The following is a 25,557-nucleotide window of genomic DNA, read 5'->3' on the forward strand; positions in this document are numbered from 1 at the left end:
GCAACAACTGGATCCTCACTTTGCCTCATTACAGTTCCTGGACTCGGTTCTCAGCTGCTGCTTCACTTTTGGTAAAACTTTGCTCCAAAGTTGTGGAACAGACTCGATATCAGAGAAGCTTCGGTCTTTATTTAAAAATCATTTTCATTCTTTTCTATTCTTATGCATTATTTAATTTTTTTTAATTTATTTTGTAATGTCCCTTTCTGTTAAATGACATTTCCACATGTTCTTGTGTTTCATAAAAATAATTTTAACACGTTTCCCTCGCTATTGCACGTGAAGCACTTGGAGCTGGATTTCCACAAATGTTAAAATCATCATCATTAACAATATTATGATGACTTCTGAATTGAAAGTATCATCACTCAGTCCTCGGTTGGAGGATGACAGCCTGTCAATCAAGGATGGGGATTATAATTTCAAATACAGGATTAAGCTTCTATTTGATTGATTGATTGATTGATTGATTGATTGATTCTTGGTCCATTTCTAAAAAGGGAAAACGCAGCTTTACTTTTTAGCTGCAGCAGTAAACATTGAAGTTGATCACGTAGAGGCAGAGCAGCGGGGGGGGGTGGGGCAGTGACAGTCAGACGGTGACAGATCGGCTCGGTGACATACGGATGCCCGTGTGGCCACACTCATGCTTGTCAGCGGCAGCGAGTGAATGGACGCGCGGAGAGACGCGGCTGCATCTCGACCAGTGGGAGTCTGGAGCCGCTGCTGCTGCTGCAAGGTGACACGTCCTCGGATCTCCGCCTAGAACCTCCACCCGGAACGAGGGGACCGCGGCGGGGATTTATCGGTCTCCATCGGGCGCTCGAAGCCCCACCAGCGCGGGGGGCGGGGGGGGTGGGATCGGGGACACCGGATCGGGACCGTGTTGCGCAGCGGGGTCGCGGGGAGCGGAGCGGAGCAAGCGGAGCGAGGAGCGAGGAGAAGCGGCGGCGGCGGCAGCCACTCCGGGGAATGTGGACCGGCCGTCAGTCCTGACATCGGCCTCTTCTGATCTCAGCCAAATGGGGTAGAGTACACACACACACTCACACAAAACATACACACACACAGGCACACACACACACACACACACAGACACACACTCATTTTCAAAACACTGTCCCCACCGAACCATGCTAGCTGCCCCCCCCCCTCCACAACCACCACCCACCCCTCCACCTCCCCTCCCTTCCCGACAGCTGCTTCATCCCTACGCGGGGACTCGTCTAACTTTCACCGCCTTGTTTTTCATCACGCTAGCAAAGACACCAAAAAAGTTCGAATCCCGTTAGCTAGCACTCCTGTCTCTCTCTCTGTGTGTGTGTGTGTGTGTGTGTGTCGGTGCGTGTTGCGTCGGCTCACACGCCACCAGGCTAGCGCAGACAGGAATTAGCATGCTAAGTTAGCTCCCCGTGGAGAACACCGGGGCTGGCGCAGCGAGTCTCCCCGCTCATGAGGTTCACGTCAGGGGCATGTGTCCTCAGACCCCCCCCCCCCCGGCTCCGCTGTGCGACCAGACCCGCTCCGCATCAAGCCCCCCCCTCCCCTCCCCCAGTCCAGTTGTGGGGAAGTTAGCTTCTACAGCTAAACGTGTCAGACTGTGAGTGTTGTCTTTTGAGTGACACCTGTCACTTCCACGCGGGACTCACGGTGCGTGTGCACGTGTCAGGATTCCACACACATGTTCAGACAGCTGCTGCCGCTCGATGTAAACAGAGGGTACATGCATGTGCTGTGCATGTGCACACATGTCCACTGTCCCACTCACACATCAGCTAACCTGTGGCTGTCAAGTCAAGTGGAACTGTCACATTTAATACCACGATTCAATGTAATATCTAATTTCTAAATCTCAGGGGTTTATCACTTAATATAAACCTATCAAACACATGTTGGTAACAAACGTCAACTAACTTTATCATTTAACATATCGTCAACATGTATTCAAATTGTAGTTTTGTATAATTTGATAGCTGATGACTAGAACTCGACATATATCAATTTACCGGTTGGCCGTTAATATCTCTTGATGTAAACACGTACATCTGTATCAGCGTTTACACAAATGAAAACTCTTCTTATACAGAATAAGAGAAGATGTCGCGTCAGGACGTTTTACTTTCACAGACATTTCCTGTCCCACTTCACTGAGACTCAGTCCCACACAGACATCGGGCTGAACTGTGCTGTCAATTAAGTTAAATTACACAAATTGAATATATCTGACACCATTTTTCCAATTCAATATCTAATTACTAACTCAGTATGGGCATTTACTGAAATTAAAGTTTATTATTTTTTACAAATAAGCGTAGCAGAACAGATGAGGTAGCATTGAGGTGACAGGCAGAGTGTGAGTCTCTACCTGTCCCCTCAGTGTGTGATCCTGTCAGGACCAACATGTTGTTTAATATAATTTAATATCTAATTATGAAATCTCTTAATATCGCTGAATACAAAATCTCGGTAACAGACGTTAGGCTTTGTGAGGTTATATAAAGTAAGTTAGTTTAAATTGAATATATTAGTTAACACTATTCCTATTGTAGATGTTTTTATAACCTCTCACACATACGAACATATTTATTACAGAGATTAAACATTGTAGGAATCAGAGACATAATTTTTTTTTTATATATCAGTATAATGTCCAGTATATCGGGATCAGTATTTTTGTACTCTCTAATATGAGTAGCGGCATCAGCTGTGAAGTTTAACTGTAGAAAGTGGTGTGTGTGTGTGTGTGTGTGTGTGTGTGTGTGTGTGTGTGTGTGTGTGTGTGTGTGTGTGTGTGTGTGTGTGTGTTTGTGTTTGTGTGTGTGTGTGTGTGTGTGTGTGTGTGGTGTGTGTGTTTTCTCGGTCCAGTTAGCATAGACAACCCATGACCCTGCGAGTTCAGCCTGTTGCATACTGTGTGATAATGCTGCTCTTAAAACCTGTTCACAGGAAGAGATACTGGAGCTTCTCTCTGTTGGTACACACTCAGCCTGTGTGTGTCTGTGTGTGTGTGTGCACAGACGCGCCATGCTGTGTGTGTATCTATAATATCCTGGTGAGCTATATATAGCACCTAACAGAGTTTGCAACTTGATCTGAATTGTCTTTCAGGGCTACAGTACACTGTGCCTTGCTCTCCACTGGAAGGGAAATGTCTCCCTCGTCTTTCCTCGTCTTGCTTTTTTATTTTGAAAGGACATGTCTCTGCCTCCCTGTTGTCCTCGGAGCAAGCCTGTTCTATTGTGTGTGTTTTGTGTGTTTTGTCCTCAGGGGGCCTCCTGTAGATTAGATTGTTGTGGATAATGATGGAAGCTTTGTGCGAAGCAATCGATCTACTATGTCAGGGCTGTAATAAAAAACAATATTATCATGGACTATATTCTAAATACAAGTGGTTGTGATGAAACAAGTGACAGGCGGGGGGGGTGAGGATGAAGAGGCGGCTCTCCTGCAGCAAGACGACAAGTGCATCAGGCAAAAAGGTTTTCTATTGACGTCTCCTAGGTGTGAATGAAAAGTCTATTTCCTGCCCACTCAGTCCGATCCGAGCGACTGCGTGCTCTGCAGCCGCTGCAGGTCCACGCTGACTGCGCGGCTGCAAGCACAGACAGATTTGGTGAGCTGCTGACAAAGTGTTTCTTATCTGGCTAGGTGATCTGAGAACTTTGGGGGGGGGGGGTGAGTTACAGGGAGCACTCCTAAGGTGAGCTATGAAAGAATAATGTGATACTGAGAACGTTTCCACCTGACAGAATGCACTAAGACATTTAAGAACGGGACTAGTAGTGAGCAGAGCAAGGCCCCAGTCTAATCCCCCTGAATAGAAAGTGTTTGAGCTAAGCATTTCTTTGTTTTTTTGCATTATGGTTCACATAAATGTCACAGTGTCATATGTGGTTCTGTTTCTTCCCACGTGCTTGTCTTTTGCATATTTTTGCATATTTTCTCACCACAGGGCTACCGGTCCTTTTAGAAATGACTTTAAAGGGTCCCCATATTGTAGAAGTGAGACTTTCATGTCTATTTTTATTATATAGTAGGTCTCGGTTAGGGCCGGATGATAATAAGATCAAGATGATTGGTGGGAAATAAGTTTTCCACTGTAGAAATATAAGACGTGGTCGATACAACATCGATGGAAATGATTTTTTGTCTTAAATATTTTTGAAAACTGTACAAAGGGAGAATCCTTCCTAGGTGAAGGAGTAGGTTTTGTCTCAGATTTAAATTCTTTGCCTCATCGCCGTAGACCTGTGGAGAATCACCAAATATCATTTTTATTTTATGCATTGAAAGCAGACAGTTGCCAAATGACTCGCCGGTCGTGTGGCTGCAGAACTCGGTTTGACTTCTTAATGCCTGCTCTGTGAATGCACAGTAGTATTTTGTCTGTGTGAGGGTCTCATGTAGCACAGTGTGGCTTTAACAGTGTATTCCATTGTTCTCCCTCAGCAGCGTGTATTTCAAATACATTTTTCGAATGCAGAAACAGGCTCTAACTGGGATTCTTCATCTGTCAACACCTCTATCCCCTTTGTCTTTCGTGTGCCGTTTCTTTTTTAAATCATACGCTTATTTACAGTGGGGTATATTGTAATGACATTTTGAAGACACTTACTATTTTTCCCTAACAAATGTGCTTTGGCTTAACAAGTGCAAACACTGATGATCTGCAGGTAATTTCCCAGCTTGTTTATATCAATTTCAGTAATTACAAGTTATTTTCCTGTCCAATAAACCAGGTGCAATTTCTTCCTGGCATTCATTCATCTCCTTTTCATCTCTGGCTTTTCACTGCTCCAGTCTACAGCACTTGATGATGATCTCAGTTATGACCAGTGTTAACTTGCATTGATACATTTTGGGAGGTCTCTTTTTTTGTCCTTTCCCACAGTTCTAGGGTAAATATTTCAGTCCAGCTCAGGCTAAAGTTCTAGCCTATGTTTCATGTTGGCTTTGGAAGAAAATGCTGTGTTTAACCCCAAATGCTCCCCAGACGAACACCAGTTACACTTCACCTCTACTGTACTGATACAGGGTGAGATGTGAACATGGTTTGTAAGTCAAACTATGTGTGGAATGCATTCCTACACGTATCTGTAATGATGAGGATCTTTAAACTATGAGGGAAACACAGGGACACACCATCTGGTTGGACGGACCAATCTTCCTCTCCTGAGCAGACTGGGAGTTGCGTCTCCAGATTCAGCTCGACACCCAATGGCTTCTGTCCATCAGCTTCTCTTTATTCCGATTTGCCTCTGTGCCGTAACGCCTGATTTCTGTCCGTGCGAAGGTTGCAGTTTGATCTTCTTCCTTGTTCCAGTTGGCGTTCATCCCAGAATGTGCTGGAGAGGATACAACCCTTGACCCTCTGTACATAATGAGCCCAGTGCTTCTCCGTCTTCTTCTGAGTGGAGGCAGAGCAACGATCTAGGTGCCTTCAGACTTCTTACCACTTCATTTCCGACCTATTGTGGAGAGTGTCATGTGTCTTTTGTCTGGAACAGCCAAAGATCCATGCCTTCAGCAAACAATCCACTAATCAAGAAGACGTGTGTCTCGAACACGTGCAATGGAAAGAGTTCATTACTGTCAAGGCCCAACAGTTCCCCTGAATTCAGTTACCTGAATATGTCACCCCCTTTATCACACAATAAAAGAAAGTGATAATTCAAAACCACAATTGAACTCTCTTGTCCCGGGGGCCCCACCCTTCCACCGAGCTTTACGGAAATCTGTCTGGGAGTTTTTGCATAATCCTGCTAACAAACAAATCAACAAACAAATGGACATAACCTTTTCCCCTCAAGTGAACCAGTTGATCCTTTAAGCTGAATATCTCTTTCCCCCCCGTCTGTTGAACTCCCTACACTTTGTGTCCCAGTCATGATGCTCTCCCCCTCGGTGTGGAAAGCAAAGTGCATCTTAGGTCATCTCCTCTGTTGACACCGTTTAGAGAGGCCAGTGACATCACACGACAGAGGTGCTCTGAGATCCTCACAGATGTCTCCGTTTCCATTTTTTTCGTTCGGAGCCTTTCCTCTGTGGCTGGCCTCTCTCGCCCTCTCTCTCTCGCCCTCTCTCTCTCTCTCTCTCTCTATCTCTCTCTCTCTCTCTCGCCTTCTCTCTCTCGCCTTCTCTCTCCCTCTCTCCCTCTCTCTCTCTCTCTATCTCTGCCTCTCTCTCTCGCCCTCTCTCTCCCCCCCCCTCTCTCTCTCTCTCTCTGCCTCTCTCTCTGCCTCTCTCTCTCTCTCTCTCTCTCTCTCTCTATCTCCCTCTCCCCCCTCCCTCTCTCTCCCCCTCTCTCTCTGCCTCTCTCTCTCTCTCTCTCTCTCTCTCTCTCTCTCTCTATCTCTCTCTCCCTCTCCCTCTCCCCCTCTCTCTCTCTGCCTCTCTCTCTCTCTCTGCCTCTACCTCTCTCTCTCTCTCTCCCTCTCCCTCCCTCTCCCTCTCTCTCTCTCTCTCTCTCTCTCTCTCTCTCTGCCTCTCTCTCTGCCTCTCTCTCTCTCTCTCTCTCTCTCTCTCTCCCTCCCTCTCCCCCCCTCCCTCTCTCTCTCCCCCTCTCTCTCTGCCTCTCTCTCTCTCTCGCTCTCTCTCTCTCGCTCTCTCTCTCTCTCCCTCTCTCTCTCCCCCTCTCTCTCTCTCGCTCTCTCTCTCTCGCTCTCTCTCTCTCGCTCTCTCTCTCTCGCTCTCTCTCTCTCTCCCTCTCTCTCTCCCCTCTCTCTCTCTCTCTCTCTCTCTCTCTCTCTCTCTCTCTCTGCCTACTGGTCAGACTATATTTACGCAGCCCAGTGACATGTTTTGTTGCCACAGCAACCTGCCACAACCCCCACTGTTGTGTGCAGATTTTATTATTTGGCTGTCACCTGTGCACTGTCCCACAATGCACTGCAGTACTACTCCCAACAAGTGCTACGAGCAGTCTGAGAAGTACAGAGCTCAACAGATCACGACCTTGTAAACAGAGTTTGTATGAAATCATCCCAAAAGTAAACAAAAAAAAAGTCTTTATTTTATTTATTTTTTTAAATCAAGGCTTCACATATTAGTTTTTTTTGGGGGGACTGATTGAAACCACTTGAGTTTTTAGATGTTTGTTCAAATAGATGTTGACCTGCAGTAACCTCGTGCAGACTAATACATTCCCACAACACCAGGCTGCGGGGAAAACAAACTTGACGCTGGGAGAAAAAAAACAAACAAGCAAATGATAGAAGGAAGGACAGTAGCTCAAAATGTTATGGCAAGGATTATAAGGAGCAAGCGGACGATAAGGCTATAGGGTTGAACGTGGTCACTAATCCATGTCTGTTACACTCTTCACTGTGCCGAGCGCTCCGACCTAAAAATGCCAAACACGCGCATTCCACTTTCTATTTTTTTTCCTTTCCTCCTCCGAGATTTTTGAACAAGTTCCAGTTGTGTCCTTTCCTTCCCTCCGGCCCTGACGGCTGAATCCAGTCTCCTCCAGCACAGAGTTCTGAACCCCCCCCCCCCCCCCCCCCTGTGTTCACACCGGCTGCATGGATACCAGGTCCTCTGTCAAACACTAGTAGTAGTTTCTCAGTTCCTAATCTGGAATCAGTGGCTCTATTATCAGACACAGATGGTTCCTGCTTTCCAATTAAGTGACCTTTCAGTGGTCACAAGGGACCCGTGATTGAAATATATTTTTCTTAGACATTGGTTTTGATTCCAGGCAGAGGCATGGAAAATCAGAAACTCAATTCATCAGAGAGATTCCTACAGGCTGTAATTTATTGGGTGCAGGCACCAATAATCACTGGTTCAGTGTTTCCTTATAAAAATCTATTTTTCCTAATGTATAATCCTAATGTTGGCTAGTTTAATCTTCCTCTGAGTTCTCTCTCTCTCTTATTCCCGTCGGCCTCCCCCCATGTGCAGGCCTTGTCTGTAACATCACGTGACTCCACTTCCTCGTTTCAAAATAAAAGCACAAAGCTTTTATATACTTCGCTGAAGTCGTGCAATTTTTATTCCGTGACAGTGCAGCAGAGGCGGAGACAGTTTCACATTAATGGTCCCAGTTGGATTTTTCCTCAAGGGAAAGTTGGCTGGGGCTTGATGGCTGATTCAACATCTTCCCAGCGAGCTGCACTCAACCGACATCATGTTTGTTGATTTTCCTAAAGTTTGGTGTCTCGAAAAATCAATTCAGCTCCAACAGCAGAAGAAAAGCTGACGGAACAGTTTAGAGGTTTTAATTCTCAACTTTGTTTCTCCCCCCCCTGAAAACATGATTTTAAATTCTTCCAAAAACCTTCAGATTCCAAATCACAGATGTGAGCTTTATGGTAATTATTGCTTCTGGGTGTTTTTATTACACGTTATATTGTAGCATTAATTATAAGGATGGGATTTGCACTACAGCAGACAATGACTGTACTCTGCTGTATTTACAGTTCACTTGTAAAATCTAAAATTGTTCCAGTTGTGTCCTTAAGCTGCAAGTTGTGTTGTCTGTGCAGGATGAAGGAGTGCATGTTCAGTTTCTATGTGTGCCTCTGCTGCAGATTGTAGTTTGGGGACATTTTAAGTTACCAAGTAGCTCAGCCAGTGACTGAAAACCTTGTAAAAGTGTTTGTAAAAATGACAAAATCCTAAAGTCCCACAAATTCCTAATGTGATCATGTGATAGCGTTGTCACATCACATTTCATAAAATTTGTCACGGCCCACTCTAGAGCTGAATCATTTATCAGGAGCCAGCCCACAGGTAAACTCAGCAGCAGCAGCTCTGTGAAATATGCAGGAAGGAGCTCAGTGGAAAGTGGTCAGCGGTGATAAGAGAGCCAATTTTGGGTTTGTTTGAAACCTTATGTGTGGACAAGCAGGGAGTCGTTTCACCAGCAACACACACGGGCCACATTACAGTGTCGCACACAAGCAGGCGAGCAAACACCCGTCAGAGGTGTTTTGTGTTTTTCATCTCGAGCAGGATGTGATAAAAAACAAAAAAATGCCAGTTAATTGCAAATATGGTTAATTTATGGGTGTTTATTTGTGGCATTTGGAAAAGTTGGCCACCTTGACACGTGGTTATAAATCTCTCATTCAAACAAGAGTGACACAACACAAGTCCATTTTATAAAACCACTTTTAAATCTGCTAGATCCTGAATTTTATATGATTTATTTGTTTTTAATCAGGTTTATTATCCCCTGGGAACCGGATTCCCCCTTTGTCCAGACCCATGTCAAACTATAATGGCCCACAGTGACATGTATGTCATCGGGACTTTGATTCTCTGGCTCCACACCATCACAAACTGGGAACTCTGGCCCCAAATCCCATCAAATAGGCAAGATTGTGGCCCCAACACGTCGTCCATCTTTATATATGGTCTGTAGTCTGTACTCACTACTCTCATCCTAACACCAGCTGCACAGAGTAAGCTGAATGTCATCGGTCAAGTAATTTAATGTCACCTGACACATAAAACATCGATTTTACTGTCTCTTCCTCCCACTTCTCCTCTTTCCCTCGAGCCCCTTGCACAAGAACCAGTGCTCCCTGTTGCTAAGTGGCTTGAATAGTGGGAGTCACTTTATTTGTTTCCCATTTACTGAGACATACTTTAATAAGTGAAATGTCCTCTGATGAACCTGACATGGACATTCTTGTTGTTTCTGTGCCAGATCCCCGTTATAAGAAATTAAAGCTGAAGAGCCTGGTAAGATCCTGTTATAGCTTTAATTTGTCCTTTATTTTGTTAACAGTCCTACATGTTGTGTTAGTCCTACAAGTTGTGTCAATCATACGTGTTGTGTTAGTCCTACATGTTGTGTTATCCGAGGCCTTGTGCTGAGTTGGAGCTCTGCAGGGGCCTCAGCACATTTAAGTCCTTTTCCTCGGGGCTACATCTCGACTGGCGCCATGTGCAAATGCAGTTTGTTAAATAGCCGATGTCCAAAAAAAAGTCCCAACTGTGCACCTCTGTGTAACCGTGCACTCTCCTGCGTCACGCGCCCATTACTCATTCATCAATACTGTTAAACACTTTGCCCTCAGTGTTTACTGGTGTTGATCCACAGAGCAGCACTGTGGCATTCGTGTTTTGGACCGGCGTTCGTTTTCTGTTCTCACCGCTGGCCCCCGACTTCCCAGGCTTTCTGGGTCTATTAATACCGACTCGCTCTAAAAATACAGAGTACTGTGTGACCCACTGGGACTAAACAGGAGCGCAACCTCTTACCGTAAACTCACACACACACACACACACACACACTTACGGACACATAAGGTTATAAGTTCTGACCTGCACTACAGTGGTTGTACTGTTATTGTATTGAATCCTTGAAAAAACAACATCCCTGTTCGGTCATCTGAAAAAAAAGAAATAACAGAACAGAGTTTTCCACACTCAGAGGCAAATACCTTTTAGTAGCTTGATCATGCATCGAACCCCGAGGCCGTAGCTCAGAACAGTGATGTTTGTTTCCAGCGATGCTAAAGGAATGTGAGGGTGTGTGTTTGTGTGTGTTTGCTTCGCTTGTGTGTGCACACGGACTTATGGCCCTCACTTAATCGGCGTTCTATATATATAAAGACCATGTGCTATGGATTTTAAAACTCATTGAATTATTTCCCTAATTTGTTTGGATGCATCTGGACGACGTCCAACCGCCAAATTGAATTTGTTTCCCAAACAACCTGTGAAAATGTCAAATGAGAAAAAGGCAGACGGAGAACACTGTTGGCCGTATGGCAATTGTTTATTGGATATTAGCTGACATTAGCATAAACATACGCTCATCTGCTTCAACAGGAGCGTCTCCTGCAGCATGTTTCATTAAAGGATTAATAAGAGTCTCACGAACCTAATTGAAGTCCACAAGAAGAAAAGAAACTGCCTGCCCACGTATTTGTTTTTCTCTTTTATCACTGGATCCCTTGCTGTTTGCGAGTCCTTCAAAATAAATGGTAGAAAAACAATCCCAGAATTTATTTGTAATAGTAACTCCAACCTGATTGTGTTCCCTTTGGCAAAACAAACTGAGACAATAACTACAAAAACCAAAGTGAAAATGAATGTGGTTTGATTTCAGCTCATCTTAAATCAAATCTGCATTTGTTTTAATAAGGTTTTGATTCTTGTTGCAGGAACTGAAGAGGCACAGCTTATATATATAGCTGCGTATATAGCTGTACTTTTAATTCTAGATAATACAGCAGCCATACCAGAAACCTCACATTACAGGTGGTGTGGCCTGGATCTATAATAGAGACCCCTACTCACCTTCTGTCCTATCATCACAGATCTATTACTATCATTCTTATCAAGGCTTCTGTAGAAGTGCAGCATCGGCTCTGATTCAGGCTGAGATCCGCCTGAATCACAGCATCAACTCTTCAGATGTGCTCCTTTACAGAGGGCCTATAATGATGATGTAGGCCGGCTTGGAAGGGGGGGGGGGGAAGATAAACACATAACAGGCACTTTGCCCCTGCCTGGCACAGAACAGACCACGAGCAGCAGGACAGACAGTTCTGGACAACATGTTAATTTGTCTAAAGGCCAGAAACATTTTTTTTCATGAAATACGACACAATGCTGAACAGATTTAGCAAATAAATGGGCTGCGGCTGCTGTTAGTCTGAAAAACACAGTGAATGCTGGATATGCCAATATTACAGAATCATACCAACACAAATATAGATATAGTATTTGTTTTATTCTCAAATCTGTGTGTGTGTTCTGATGCTTGGTGCTGGTGTGATCCTCGTAACAACAGCCAATCACAGCTGGTATAAAACCTACATGCAATAGCTTGAATTTGGCACCAACACTTAAAAAGGTTGAGCTTTTCTTAACTTTTGACTTATGCAGTGCAATCAAAGAATTTATAAATGCCGTTTACATCACGGTCATTAGCAGCATTGTCCTGAATCAGATTTTCCTTTAATGGCGGCTGTGTTTCTGTGAACTGTGCCTGGTTTGCGTCCCATAAAGAAGCTTCCTTGATTCGACTTGATCCACTTGCAAACCTCTGTTATCTCTGCTGCCTCGGCTGGAGACATCTTCTTCAGTAGTTTCTTGAAACGACAAGATGGAAATATAAGTTACCTGCTGCAACAATGAGGGCTGTTAAGGATAGTGTCAGTTGAACCGAAGCTGAGAGATGTTAACATTAAATCCGTCGTAACACTGGGACAATACTGTTGTACCATTAGCTTCGAGTGTTATTTCCACAGCAGTGTTTTTAATTGAGACACCCAGTGAGTCGCTCTTAGTTTACATATCATCTCAGTTCATATTCTCAGATTGACTGAGCAGAAGCCTGAATGACAATAAATACTATTTCCCCACTGAATAACTTAAAGTAATTTAAATTCATATTTATTTGAGTTTTGTTTATTTGTATTTTATATACATTTATTTGTAATAACAAACACTGAAGCTACTGGTAGTTGCGGGCCATGTGGACAGTCCGGGTTGAGTGACAGGCAGTTGAGTGACACCTTTGAATTTCTTTTTATTTCTTTGACTTTAAGTTCCTTCACCCCTGTTTGTCTGTCTGGCGCCACACTTTCTTTTAATGTTGCACAAGACGTTTTAACATTGTTTACTTTTGGTTTTTCCAGTTCTGGCTGCAGGGTGAACACGTGTGACTCTGTAACACGCCGCAATAAGAGTGACAGCTGTCAAGTCTTTGGCATCTAAATGGATTAATATACAGTTTGATGTCATATTGTTCAATGGATACATGAAGGTTTCCGGCTGTTACACACCCACTGTGTAATCCTTTATATCACAACCGCATGTTTTACATGACAACAAATTGTTTGTGGTATTTTTAATCACATAAATTATTGATATGAGGGTATAGAGGACGGATCTGATTCCGTCTTACACACTACACCCCATGTGGCTCCATTGAAAACCCATAGATGTGTTAGTCATCATGTTCCAAATATCAGGAGATCTGTGCAAGTTTAGTCAAATACACAATCACCTTTTACACAACCCTGCAGTCATCTGTTCACACCCTTTATTATAATGTGTGTATTTGTATCCAGCTCCTGTAAACGTGCAGGGTTGTGTTATTTACTAAGAGTCAAATATCACGGTACTGCAGCTGTAATTGTTCTTCAAGCTTTTTGCAGAAGTGTGTGGAGATTAATATTAACACTGTTTGTTTTTACAGTCTCTCGTCAGTAACCAGTCAGCTGCTTGTCAGAGTGAGTGACGTCATAGCCTTGAATAGTCAGAGTCTGTAAACACCAGGTATGTGGGATCAATCACCGGAGCCAGCGCCCTTTACTTAACACGCCGAACTGGTGTTTGAACATTTCAGAATGTGTCAGCCTGCTCTATGGCTCCGTGTTGGGTCTTAATCAGGTTTCATCTATTGATCGATCCGTCCATTACCCGTCCTGATGCTTTTCAGGCTTCTTGGGGCCTGAATGTTCGGCTCAACCTCGGTGAGAAAGACTTGAATGCCTGGTTCCAGATGTTTGTCATTTTGCATCTGGAAATTGGCCTTTTGGACCCTGCAAACATATTAGAGCAACAAATTGATATCCCATTGATAAATATGATGTTAAACGAATGAAAAGAAGAGGAGAGGTTTTTTCTTCATGAACACAAAAGGAGCTGCAACCTCGTCAACACAACAGCAAAAATCTAGACCTGAAAAGAAATGTGGAAATCTGCTTTTTGCAGAAACCGTTTGAATAGATCGGGGGGGGGGGGGGGGGTGAAACAGGGAGAGCGCTTCCCCTAAGGGACATTAACTTTGATTTTACAACCTTGATTATATTGCAGATTAATGCCACCGCAGCTGGGGTGATTTGATTTAATTCATCATTCAAATGTCATCATAATTAAGTACTAATCATTTTTCAAGATTAGCTGTTAAATGTCTTGTTGTGTTCATGTGCTGGGGTCAGGATGTAATGAATGCAGATGACATCAATTAAGTTTAGTCATGGCGCTCCAGCTCTGCCTGATTCATTGATGGCTTTTTCTCAGCAAAAAATAAAAACCCATTGCACCTCATACAAAACAGATTTTACTTGCATCTGTGCCGCTGCTCGATTTATATTGTACCACATGTTTAAAAGTATTTAACAACCTTTTTGTTTACAGAATTGAATCAAAGTGATTAACCCAAAACAGAAAAAAGTATCACACAACATAAAGTATAAAAGTAGTTCTCACTCGTCACTCTGTCAAACCTCAGTCACCACTGGTCCACCCAGTTATTGTCAGAGGTTGCATGTCACACAGACTGGAGATCAGATATGTGTGTAATCAAGGTGTGACAAGATAGTTCAGGGTTATTAGTCCTCAAATCGATAATTTTTTCACCATCATAAATTAATTGTTTGTAAACCAGAGCTTCCATGTCAGCGGTTTGATCTAAAATGAGCTGTTATTGAATATTACGGTTTATGGTTTTTGTATTGTGTTCTCCTGTCTGCAACGCCCGCGGCTCCTCTCTCCAGATGTTGTAACACAAACTGGGACTTTTTCCAAACAAGATAATGTTCAAAGTCGGCAAACAGCACTGCACAAATACACAGTTATTTCTTGGCTCGAACGGGGGAAACCTGCTTTTCTCAGGCCTGTGACCGCATGACAGTTCTGTTAAACATTAACGTTCCGACCTAAAATGGCTAGTCACAACAGCATCCCGTCACGCTGCTGCTGCAGAAGGTCGAACAACATCATCTTATATCACATATTCATTAGGGCAGATTGGTTTGACCACTTTTATCGGACAGGAAATCTACTATAAAACTCGTCCTGGTCTCTTTTTCCATGATCTCTTCACTCAAGATGCTTTAAATGTAATGTTTATGTGTAGAGGAGTGTGGATAGTTGTGTTGTGAGGCCTGTAACCCCTGGTGCAGTAAGACAAAGCCTCCACCTACTGCAAAGTTCATGCTGGGACCTGGGACGCACCAGGCTCCTTCAGGCTTTTCCCTTTTCACCATGTCGATAATGTTTAATGGCAGAAAGTATAACGTATACCTCCACTAAGGGTTAGGGTTAAATGTCTGAAAATGCCCTATCGTTGCAATGTTAAAGTGATTAAAACATTTAATTTAATGGGTTCAAATCTGTGTAGTTGTTTGTTGCATAATCTTGCTGACAAGCCAACAAATGGCCGGGGGGTGAAACCAACCTCCTTGGCGCAGGTAATGATTGGGAGTCTCCTTGATATCTCCCAGATTGGTATTCTCTTTGGAAAGACCTATCTTTTCTTAACCGTCAACTCAAAGGTCAGCGTCTCACCGCGCCATTAATCTGCCTCCTCTTTGTGTTGCACAAAGCCAGTGAGTCACACTTTGTCAACAGGAGTGATGCCTGACTGTCCCTGTGTGAGTTAATGAGTGATGAGGTCCTCTGCCAGCGAACAAGGCTCCTTTCTGTTCTGACTTGAGCCGACGTTGGTTAATGACTAATTGCCGCGGTGTGTTTACCATTACCTGTCGAAGGTGAGTGAGCGGTACAGATGGTTCTGTAGGAGCGCGACAGCTGACCTGAGTGCAGTGTGCAGTGTGCAGTGCAGGGGTTGTGTCATCGGCCAAAAATGGAACCTCGATGGAAATATTTACATGAGATCTGCTGCTTCACGTCAGCCAAATATCTGGGGCTAGATGTCTCTGAGCAGGCTGGGATGAGTGTTTTGACCAGCTATTGTTCACCAGCAACAGGTGTGGGGGAGTCGTGTTGAGACCTGCGATTACTGAGAACTGAGCACAAGCAGCTCTGAAGGGATAGGCATCAAGACGAGTTGTGTACAACTTTTGTGTTTGTAGATTGCACACAGATTCTCCGGCACAGAGAGAAAAGCACACCCCAGTTACTCGGGGTTAAGGACACACAGGCATGTGGTGTCAGGAGGGCGTCAGCTTGCAGCCATGGACTTGAACTCGCGAGCGAAGCCTCACACGCTGAAGAGCGTCCTTCCTTCTGAATGCTGAGCTGGAATCCTGCTCGGCTGAAAGCTGTTTCCACCAGTGAACCATGAAGCAGATAGCAGAGGCTCGAGGTGAAGGCTGTGCTGTCAGGTCACACAAAAACAGGTTTTACAAAAAGAGTACAATTCTAATGAAGTCTTGAGTTTATGGTGTCACTAACTAACTGTGAAAACTAAAGTCTGTAATAGGCAGCTAATGAGGTTTTTACGTGTTCATGCTTGAACTCAAAGTGTGCAACAGAGTGTGTGTGTGTGTGTGTTTGTGTGTGTGCCTGGGCGGGAGCGAGAGACAGGTATTGCTACAGACAGTGTTGTGGAATGTGTGGTGTCTTTGTGGTTTGTTAAGTGTTTGGCTGGGGGAGGGACCCGAAACGCTGCTGAGCTACTTCTGAGTTTCAAGTCACTCCCTCGCTCTTTTGCTGTCTGTCGCTTAAAGGGACAGTCACCTCACAGTGTCTCACACACACAATCCTCTCCCGACAATCTCATGGCTTCGTCTCTCTCTCCTGTCTCGGCCCACGACGTTGGTATTGACCCGTGGGCCGAAGACACACGAGCTGACAGATAGCACCGACCGTGAAGGCTGCTATCTGCCTCCACTGATGACGTTACTCTCCCGTTGTGCCTCAGGTCCATGTGTTGTCAGTGAGGTGTCCTGGAGTGCAGCATGGCAGTGTGTCAGCTGAACATCTGGGTGAGATGAGGTGAGTGCAGCGGGCTGGAAAGGTGAAAGATTAGAGCCCTGACCTGGAACGAGTGTTTGCCCAACGTTAACTTTGTACAGGGTCAAGATTTAAGCATTATTGTAAAGGACAGAATAAGCTAAATACTTTATTATTATATTTTTTTTACTAAATCTGTCCAGTAACAATTTTATGAGCAATTTCTGTACATCTCCGAAGTTCTGCTCCCACAGTGGTCGGATTCGAACCCCTAAATTCGACCATGTAAAGAAAACTTAGTGAGTTTTATTATGAAATTCTCATCATAATGTTTTTCTTTTCTCCACCAGTGTTGCCTGTAAGCAATGTGACCTCATCTGACAAACTGGCACAGCTATTCTCCACACCGGACCTCCAGCTAATCAAATGCTCCAAGACAGTAAACTGGCCAATCATGGCAAGCAGGTCACCAGTGACACCCGATCCCAGATCCCGGGCGTGAACCCACAGGCTCAGCAGCAGGGAGCTGCCGGCCACCTGGGTTCAAAGGGCGTGGGCGCCGGGAGCCATGGAGTCAAAACCAACCAGATCTCCACCGGCGGCCACCCCGTGCTGAAGGCTGCCAGCCAATCGGCGAGCAGCGTCGGAGGGATGCTGAAAACCAAATCCAAGCGGGAGCGGAGCGTCTCCATTGACTCCGGTGACTCCAGAAATGCCATTCCCCCAGTGCTGGAGACAGACGCCAAAGGAGGTAAGAGGCATGCGTGGCACAGAGGGAACTGTGTCAACGTCTGGGATGTATAGACAGTGTGTTTCTGTTCTGAGAATGCAGACGTTCACTTCCTTTACATTCTTTATCAGCAGAATCTTTACCCGAAACCCCGGATTACTTGAATTCACCGCCTCCACAGCAGGAAGTGGATATAAGGGCCGAGAGGACACAAGCGCTTGTTTTCTCTCTCACTGAAATGCCCTGACCTTTCGGCGAAGCATCAGAATTTCCCCCTGGTGTTTGATAGTTTGTGCCATGTGTGCAGTGCAGTGACGTGCATCAGATGGCTTTCTGTAGAGCTCCGAGGGAGAGACAGGTCACGAGGTTGTGAAAATGTAGCAGGCCCAGAGAGGTTGTTATTAAAGTAAGAGATGACGCGTGGGAGGAAGGACATAAAGCTCCTTCTCTGAGTGTGCGTCAGGGTAAATATTTGTGTTCACGTGGCTCAGTACAAAGTGTTTCATTTGCATTTGTTTGTTTGCTGCTCATTAGACACGTGCTCACCTGAGGGCCTGACTGCAGATGAGATTAATTCTATTTCCCGAAACTCATCTGAACCCGCTGGACACGACTGTTAAAAGTCACACACAGAAATACTCACGCTAACAAAACACATACGCACACACACACTCATTTGACACACACACACACACACACACACACACACACACACACACACAGGGGGAGGTGTGGCACCAACACAAAGAATGACAGAGGTTGAAAGAGAGGGTGGATCATTTGAAGGCATATCTTTTCCGACCTCCCCTTACACACACACTCACACACACACACACACACACACACACACACACACACACACACACTCAAACAAACGCACACGTTGCCTGAGATCTTATTTCTGTGTGTTGAAAAACAAAAGTGCTTTCAAATGAAACACAAGCCTCCCTCCTCTTCACTTCAAACTACTCTGCTGCCAAACCTGTAGAGGGACAGGTTAGAAAACACAGTTCAATAGCCAATTTACTTATTCAAATAAACCAGTAACTTGCGGTGTCACGAAACAGAAAACAAGAGGCGGCCCTGTGTCGAGGCCGCAGCCCTCCCTCTGCTGTCGTCTGCTCTGTACTGTCACTGCAAACTTCCTTCCTTCCTCACTCCACTGTACATTCACAGTTTATAACGTGTCCAACCTGAAAACTCGTCTCCTACTTTCCCTCTAACTTTGTGACACTAATCTGGGATAGTGGAGTTTAAAGCCACCGTTGTGTTTCCTCCGTCAGAAGTTGATGTCTCTCACGCTGCAGGATACCTTGTGGAAACCTTGTGCAGAATGCTTCCTGCAGCTGTTTGCACCCACTGACGCACAACAGCTTGTATTTCCACAAAGTTATAACTCGGGGTTCCCAGGGGTCCGTCACTTCCTTGAAAGTTTCTGAATTTGAGAAATGACAAATCAAGGCCTTAGACATGGAAATAGAGATAATAGAGCAAATGCTAACATTGTTTTTGGTAAAACACAGAGATTGAGGTTCTTTCGATATATTTTTTCTATCTCAAATAGCCTCTGTGCCGCTGGCTGCATGTGTCTCCTCTGGCTGTCTCTCAGCTCTTCACGTTCACACATTCAAACCCGTCTCTCTTTGTAACTGTTGTCTCGGAGCCTGTGTGAAGCCTGCTAGATGTCATTGAAAAGAAATTGCTCCTTGAAGTTAAGTGAATCGGGTTCTTGAATTCGATGTTTAAGAAGGTTTGAGAACCCTGATTATTGCTGCACATGAGAGGACTCAGCACACTGTTGTCTGCAGATGGGAAAAGCACACAATCATCATGTTTGATTTTTACCTTAAATATGTTTTTAAAGTCAACCCTGTTTGTGTATATCGGGCAGAAAGATCAACTTTACATGTAAATCATTACTGTTTCATGTCCTATGACAGAGGACATGAGAATGCAGAAAATATGAGTGTACTTATGTCCTGGTGTACAAACACCTTTTAGAATTTGTCAGACAGACAGATTGTAACTCTGATTAACGCAACACATTCTTTTTATGACTTGAACATGGTACGTTTTATGAACTTGAGTTTTTTATGCTAGAGAGCAATGGTCCTATAGATTACAGCAGGGCCATCTGCATTATAATAAATGGTAGTACATTAGCTTTCTGGCTCTGGGAAATACAGTGGTGGGTCAAGACCATTAGTGGTAAAAGTAAAAACAATACTGGTGAAAAACCCTTAAAGGGACAGTACTGTGACAGTTGTTATACAAGTGTTGATGTGTTTGTGTGTGTGTGTGTGTGTATTATTCTCCAGAGGGTGTCATGCGCAGTAAGCGGCGCTGTGTCCTGGAGAAGAAGCAGCCATACAGTGGAGATGAATGGTGCTCTGGACCTGACACAGAGGAAGATGAAGACAAACCGCACACCACGACCCACCGTGAGTCTGTCCACCTCCACTGGAAAACGAAAACCAGTGCCCTTTGCCGGTATCTGAATGTCCCGCAGGGCTCACAGACAATGGTGTCATTGTGGCCACAACTGTGAGGGCAGGATGAGTTACATGTAGAAATCCCCTGGCATGTCTCGGTTTTATTTGTTCTGAAAGCAACAGGTTAAGGCCATAAATTATCCATCGCTGTGTTCAGATCCTGCACAGACAGTGAAAGACGGGGGAAGTCAGCCTTGACTGCTGTGCTCAGTTCACTTTACATGTGTCTTAGCTCCATCTAGTGTTAAGATGATGCACTGCTGCAGCAATTCTGAACAAGGAGACCTCTTAATATGAACCAAACATAAATGTGCTGCTGGTTTTTCCTTCAGGGGAGCGCGGGCTGGCCGGTCCGGTCCAGGGCCTCGCTGACCGCCTGTCTGCAGGGCCCATGCCTGAACCTGGGGGTCCTGCAATGGGATGTGGACTGGGACCAGGGCTAAAAGCAGAACCACCTCAGTCTTCAAAGCAAGTGGTGTATGTTTTCACAACCAACCTAGCCAACAGGTGAGAGCTGCCCACACACCTGACATGCAGTTGGAAAAAAATAGATTTTTCTTGATTGGATTTGTTTGTTCGATATTGACCTGAACATTGAATGATGCAACATCAGTCCTGATTTAGTTTGTGTCTCTCCTCTGTATCTTTGACAGCGCTGCGGAGGCTGTGATTAAAGGACAGACTGATTCCATTCTTCTGTTTCACCAGCAAAATGTTCCACGCACCAAGTTGGATCAGGTCAGACCTCTACAGCTTAGTGGCAAATTAAATAAAATGTCCAGTTTGTGTTAAACCTGTTCAACCACAGGGGATTCAAAGTATTTTTCGACATAAAAACACCACAGGGGGGAAGTATTTGATACGGTTCATTTATTTAGCTATGTTGTTCTCAGCCAACTCTTTGTTCCTGTTTCCATTAGCAAGTGAAGCGTACTGTTTTGTTTTAGTACGATATATATATATATATTTATATATAATAGCATAATAACAAAAAAAATAATATTGTTATTTGAAGAGAAGCAGTAGTGTTTCAGTAGCTTGTTTATAACTTGTTTCTTTCTTTTCTTTTGTTTGCTACAGGGCCACCCATTAGCAAAGCTTCCTAACATATCTGAGAAGGGGAACTCCAACAGCTCTCCACCCACAGGCACCCCAAAATCCCAGAGTGGAACTCCGCGACCAGCCTCCGCAGGAGCTGGAGGCCCGCTGCACCGTGCGGGGACACCGTCATCAGCAGGACATTCTGATAATGAATCCTCTCAGACCAGATCGGGCGGTGCCTCCAGCAATAACAGCATCGGCGCCCATAGGTCTGAAGGAGGGAGCTCGGCCACACCAGCAGGCCCGGTTCCAGGTACTGGAGATGGGGAGAGCGCAGGGGGAATGCCTCTTCCTGTTGCTACTGTTTATCCCTCCGAGAATCCCTCCATCCTATCTGCACACTTACAGGGTGACATGGGCCAGAGGGGCGGCCCAGGGAACCACGATGGCCTCTCTAAAGAGCAGCTGGAACACAGGGAGCGCTCTTTGCAGACACTGAGAGACATCGAGAGACTGCTACTGCGCAGTGGGGTCAGTGGAGTCCCTGGAGAGACAGGTGGCCCCAACAGCAATGCTACTAATAACTCTTCCAATCTAAATAATAACAACAACACTGACAGAAGTGCTATTCTGGAGCATAGTGATAATGGTACCAATAACCCTGGAAATTGCAGTAGCAGTAATATGCTATCGTCAGCCTTGGCTCCAATGGGAGGGATAAAGAAATATGAAGAACCCCTCCAGTCCATAATTTCTCAAACACACTCCCTTGGTGGACCAGGCCTTGACAGCCCTCAAATGGACTCTCACCACAACCTACCACAACACCCCCACCACCAGATGTCTTCACCTGGGGTTGATATGGGTCCCTTACTCGGACCCGAAGGGCTGACCCAGGAGCAAATGGCGTGGAGGAAACTTCAAGAAGAATACTACCAAGAGAAGAGACGCCAACAGGAAATGCAACCCCCCACACATCCGCAGCACTTCAGAATGGTGACTGAGATGGGCGGACATGGAGGTCCCATGATGATGAGAGGACCCCCTCCTCCCTACCACAGTAAGCCTGGAGACCAGCAGTGGGGTCCCGGCAATATGATGGGAGGAGGAATGGGTGGAAATGCACGAATGATAGACATGCACCAAGAAGGACCACGTGGCCCGAGGTTCTTGGGACAGATGCAGAGAGGGCAGCCTGGGGGAGGGGCCTTTCCTGGTGGTCCGGGGGGAGTTTTATCAATGGAGGGTCTAGGACCCCAAAGGCCCACGAGGCCAGGGATGATTTGGATAGACGACATAGGTGGAGGAGGCCCTTTTCATGGCTGCTATCCTGGTGGGCCTCCTCAGCACTTACAGGGAGAGCCAGAGCATCTGTTAACACGTGAGGAAATGTTTCGCATTATGGAGAAACGGCAAATGCAGGGGCTACCCAGGTTCGAACTTGACCGATTAGCAAAACAGCAGCAACAGGACAACCTGAGAATTATGGATAATCCTGGGGGCCCAGAATTTTCCAATTTGACAATGGGTCGAGGCCCACCCTCCTCACGGGGAGATCCAATGGACTTTCCTGGCTCCCGGGAGATTATGGGCTCTCCTGGTGTGGGTCCTCAGATGAGGGACATGGTGGATTCTCCTCTGGGGAACAACCTCACAATGAACATGAACCCACAAATGAATGTTCAGCAACAACATCAGATGATGCTCTCGCAGAAGCTCAGAGGAGGTCCTGCAGGAGGGGGGGCTTTAGCTGAGATGTTTGGTCCTGGAGAGATTGCACGAATCAGGGCTTCACAGAATGGAAGAGGAGGAAATAAAGTAATGATCCAAGGACCTGATGGTCCCTTCCAGTTTCACAATCAAGGTCCCTTTTCTGGAGGACAGGTGGAAGGACCCTATCTTCAACAACCCGGCCCTGCAATGTATGGGTCTGACCACCAAGGACCTAATCAAATGGGGTCTACCTCTCGGCTCAGTCACATGCCGATGACCGGAGGCCACAGGGGAGCAGACCTCGGGCCTCGGCACCCCTCTGACCTATCAATGAACATTAATCCTCTGACATCTCCTTCAGTGCCTCCTCCTCATCAGCTTAAGTCACCCTCCCTCAATCGAGAGCCATCTCCTCTTCTACCCTCCCCCTCTGCTCCAGGTCTGAAGTCACCCTCACAGATCTCCTCTGCAGGCCACCACCCCCCTCTTCCCCCTGCATCTGGTGCTGGGACTCCGTCCTCTTCTTCCATGAAGTCTCCCCAGGTAATGGGCTCTTCCAACCTCGGCTTGCACTCTCCGTCTGCCTCCCCTGGACGACTGAAGTCCCCGGCTATGGCTGTGGGTTCGCCAGGGTGGTCCTCTCCTAAAACAGCTCTTCCAAGTCCAGGTGGTCAAACCAGTGGGAAAGTCGTGGGCAATGGAGGAAGTGGTTCTACTGAGACAGGTTTGTTAAGAATCAATGACACACATCGGAGTTCCTATTACTATTGCTGTGATATTCATTGTGTTCGATGTTTTCTTTGCAGGGCAACAACTTCACCCCAGGAGTTCCAACTCTACCCCCATTAGCCAGCCAAGCTCTATGAATCCTGGTATTCCATTTAATTCCTCTCCTGACGCCCCTCCATCTCAAAATCCTTTATCCCTTATCATGTCCCAGATGTCCAAGTATGCCATGCCCAGTTCTACTCCTCTCTACCATGAAGCAATCAAGACAATTGCCACTTCCGATGATGAGATGATGCCTGATCGCCCTCTTCTGTCCGGTGTTAGCATTGGAGGTAAGAAAAACAAGCCCTGGGTCATTGTGTCATTTGAAAGAATGTTTTTTCGCTTGTAAAATCATTATGTTATCGTGGGAAGGGGCAGTCCAATTTAAAATATTGAATGTGATGTCATTATGATTTCTTTTTTCATGCTTGCTTTGTTTTATCAACAGGAAACATTGGAAATCTCCAGACCTCCCAGATACTTGTCTCCCAAGGCTCCATGGGCCCGCACAGTGATCCACAAAGCCCCATGGGTATTATCAATCAAGGTCAGCAGCACCTGTCCCACGATGCTTCAGGACCTGTTCTCTCTTCTCCAAACCAAATGGTTCTACCTGCCATGAATTCTGCCATGATGGGAGGAGGCGGACCTGATGGAATGGGGCCCTGCAATGTTTCGCCCATATCTCAAAACCAGATGGCAGGTTTTCCTCGCATGCAGCCGCAATCTCATGGGCCCATGCACTCACCTATTGGAGGAATGTCACAAAATTTCTCTCACTCTAATGAGGATGGTCTGCCGCCCCAGCAGTTGCACCTGTTGAGCAAAGGCCATCCTCACCAACGACCCTCTCACCCCTCAGACTCATATGGCCCTCTGCCCATGAGGGAAGGCCCGGATCTAAGTGAAGTCATACGTCCCACTCATATGGGGATCCCTGAATTTGATCTGTCCCGCATCATTCCTTCTGATAAGCCCAGTAGCACTCTCCAGTACTTCCCCAAGAGTGAGCAACATCAGCATCCACATCAGGGGCCCCCTTCCCAGCAACCTACTCCCCAGCAGCTCCTCAAACAGCTTTCTTCTTCTGGTCCTTCGTCTAACCCCCACTTAGCAAACCTACAGAATATGATGGCCGAACAGCAGATGCCACTTCACCCTTCGCATAGTGGGATACGCCAAAGCATGGGTATTCATCAAGGGGGCTCTAGGGTTATGGTTTCGGGCGGGGGCATGGGCATGGGCCCCATGTGCCCCCCTGGACATATGATGGGAAGGACAGGCATGGTACCCCAGCAGCAACTCCAGCAGCAGCAAGCCATGATGGCCAACAGTCTCCTCCACCATCCTTCCAATCCATATCCTGGCATGATGTCCTCCCAGCAGCACCCACACAATCTGATGGCACAGCAAAACATTATGATGATGCAGGCTAAGCAGCGAAGCATGTCAGTTCCAGGGGATCCGTTCGGCCCCCAGGGTCCTCTGATGTCCCCTCAGGGCCCCATGATGGCCCCTCCCCACCCGCAGTCAGGTATGATGGGGCCCCAGTCTCTAAGACAGCGGGGAATGTCTTTGGACAGTCCTCTTGCCTACGGCCCTGGAGGCATGGCCAATATGCCATTCTGATCCAACTCACATGAGATGTTAAAAAAAAAAGTGTCCACAGGTCACGTCCCCAATCGTGTCCAAATGTTTTCATCAATGTTATTCTTGCGGCTGTTTGAAAAGAGGAATGTAAAAACAAGGTATCAGTGATAATCTTAAAAATTTGGGATTACAGCTGATGAAAAAAATTGAATCTTTAAAAGCACTGTATTATGGTTTAGTCACAAATCTGAAGCCATTTTCTAAAATACTGTAACATATGTATATTTATAAGATGTGTGTATTTGTTGTGGGAACAGAATGGCGGTCGGGAGAGGAGTGCCTCAAATTTATATTTGTTTTAATATCATTGATTTATTTTCTCCAACTACCAAACTGTCGTGCAAAGGAGTTATATATGTATATATGTTTATGTGTATGCATGTGTATACAAATATATATACATACATACACATTTACACACACATATAATATATACTTGCTGTATATAAGATGCAATTTGTGAATGTTTGCAGTTGGTCTGTAAAGCTGTGTTTTAATAGAAGTCTAAAAAATAGAATAATACTGATCTCTAAGGTGGTTTTAGTT

At 45.5% G+C, this 25,557-nt stretch overlaps 1 protein-coding gene across 5 annotated transcripts; it reads left to right on the top strand.

Annotated features, from left to right (window-relative positions):
- Positions 1–895: 895 nt before the first annotated feature.
- bcl9l (bcl9 like) lies at positions 896–25,544 on the top strand. 5 transcript variants are annotated; one of them, XM_053422070.1, is made up of 9 exons: positions 896–1,027; positions 16,583–16,656; positions 16,965–17,365; positions 19,663–19,785; positions 20,169–20,343; positions 20,490–20,574; positions 20,917–23,314; positions 23,397–23,651; positions 23,810–25,544. In XM_053422070.1, exons 3-9 carry the CDS (start codon positions 17,041–17,043, stop codon positions 24,988–24,990), a joined length of 4,542 nt encoding a protein of 1,513 aa, XP_053278045.1. In that variant the 5' UTR covers positions 896–1,027; positions 16,583–16,656; positions 16,965–17,040; the 3' UTR covers positions 24,991–25,544. The 5 variants fall into 5 exon arrangements, with proteins under 5 accessions (XP_053278045.1, XP_053278046.1, XP_053278047.1 ...); XM_053422071.1 differs by lacking the exon at positions 896–1,027 and adding an exon at positions 14,367–15,467; XM_053422072.1 differs by lacking the exon at positions 896–1,027 and adding an exon at positions 15,474–16,058.
- The last annotated feature ends 13 nt before the right edge of the window (positions 25,545–25,557 follow it).

The sequence above is a fragment of the Pleuronectes platessa genome, chromosome 5, assembly GCF_947347685.1.
Source record: "Pleuronectes platessa chromosome 5, fPlePla1.1, whole genome shotgun sequence".
NCBI classification, from domain to species: Eukaryota; Metazoa; Chordata; class Actinopteri; order Pleuronectiformes; family Pleuronectidae; genus Pleuronectes; species Pleuronectes platessa.

Coding starts and splice junctions, on each gene's coding strand:
- bcl9l (XM_053422070.1), top strand. CDS start 17,041: ATGCTCCAAGACAGTAAACTGGCCAATCATGGCAAGCAGGTCACCAGT. Junction 20,344..20,489: donor ACAACCAACCTAGCCAACAG/GTGAGAGCTGCC, acceptor TATCTTTGACAG/CGCTGCGGAGGCTGTGATTA. Junction 20,575..20,916: donor CACGCACCAAGTTGGATCAG/GTCAGACCTCTA, acceptor TGTTTGCTACAG/GGCCACCCATTAGCAAAGCT.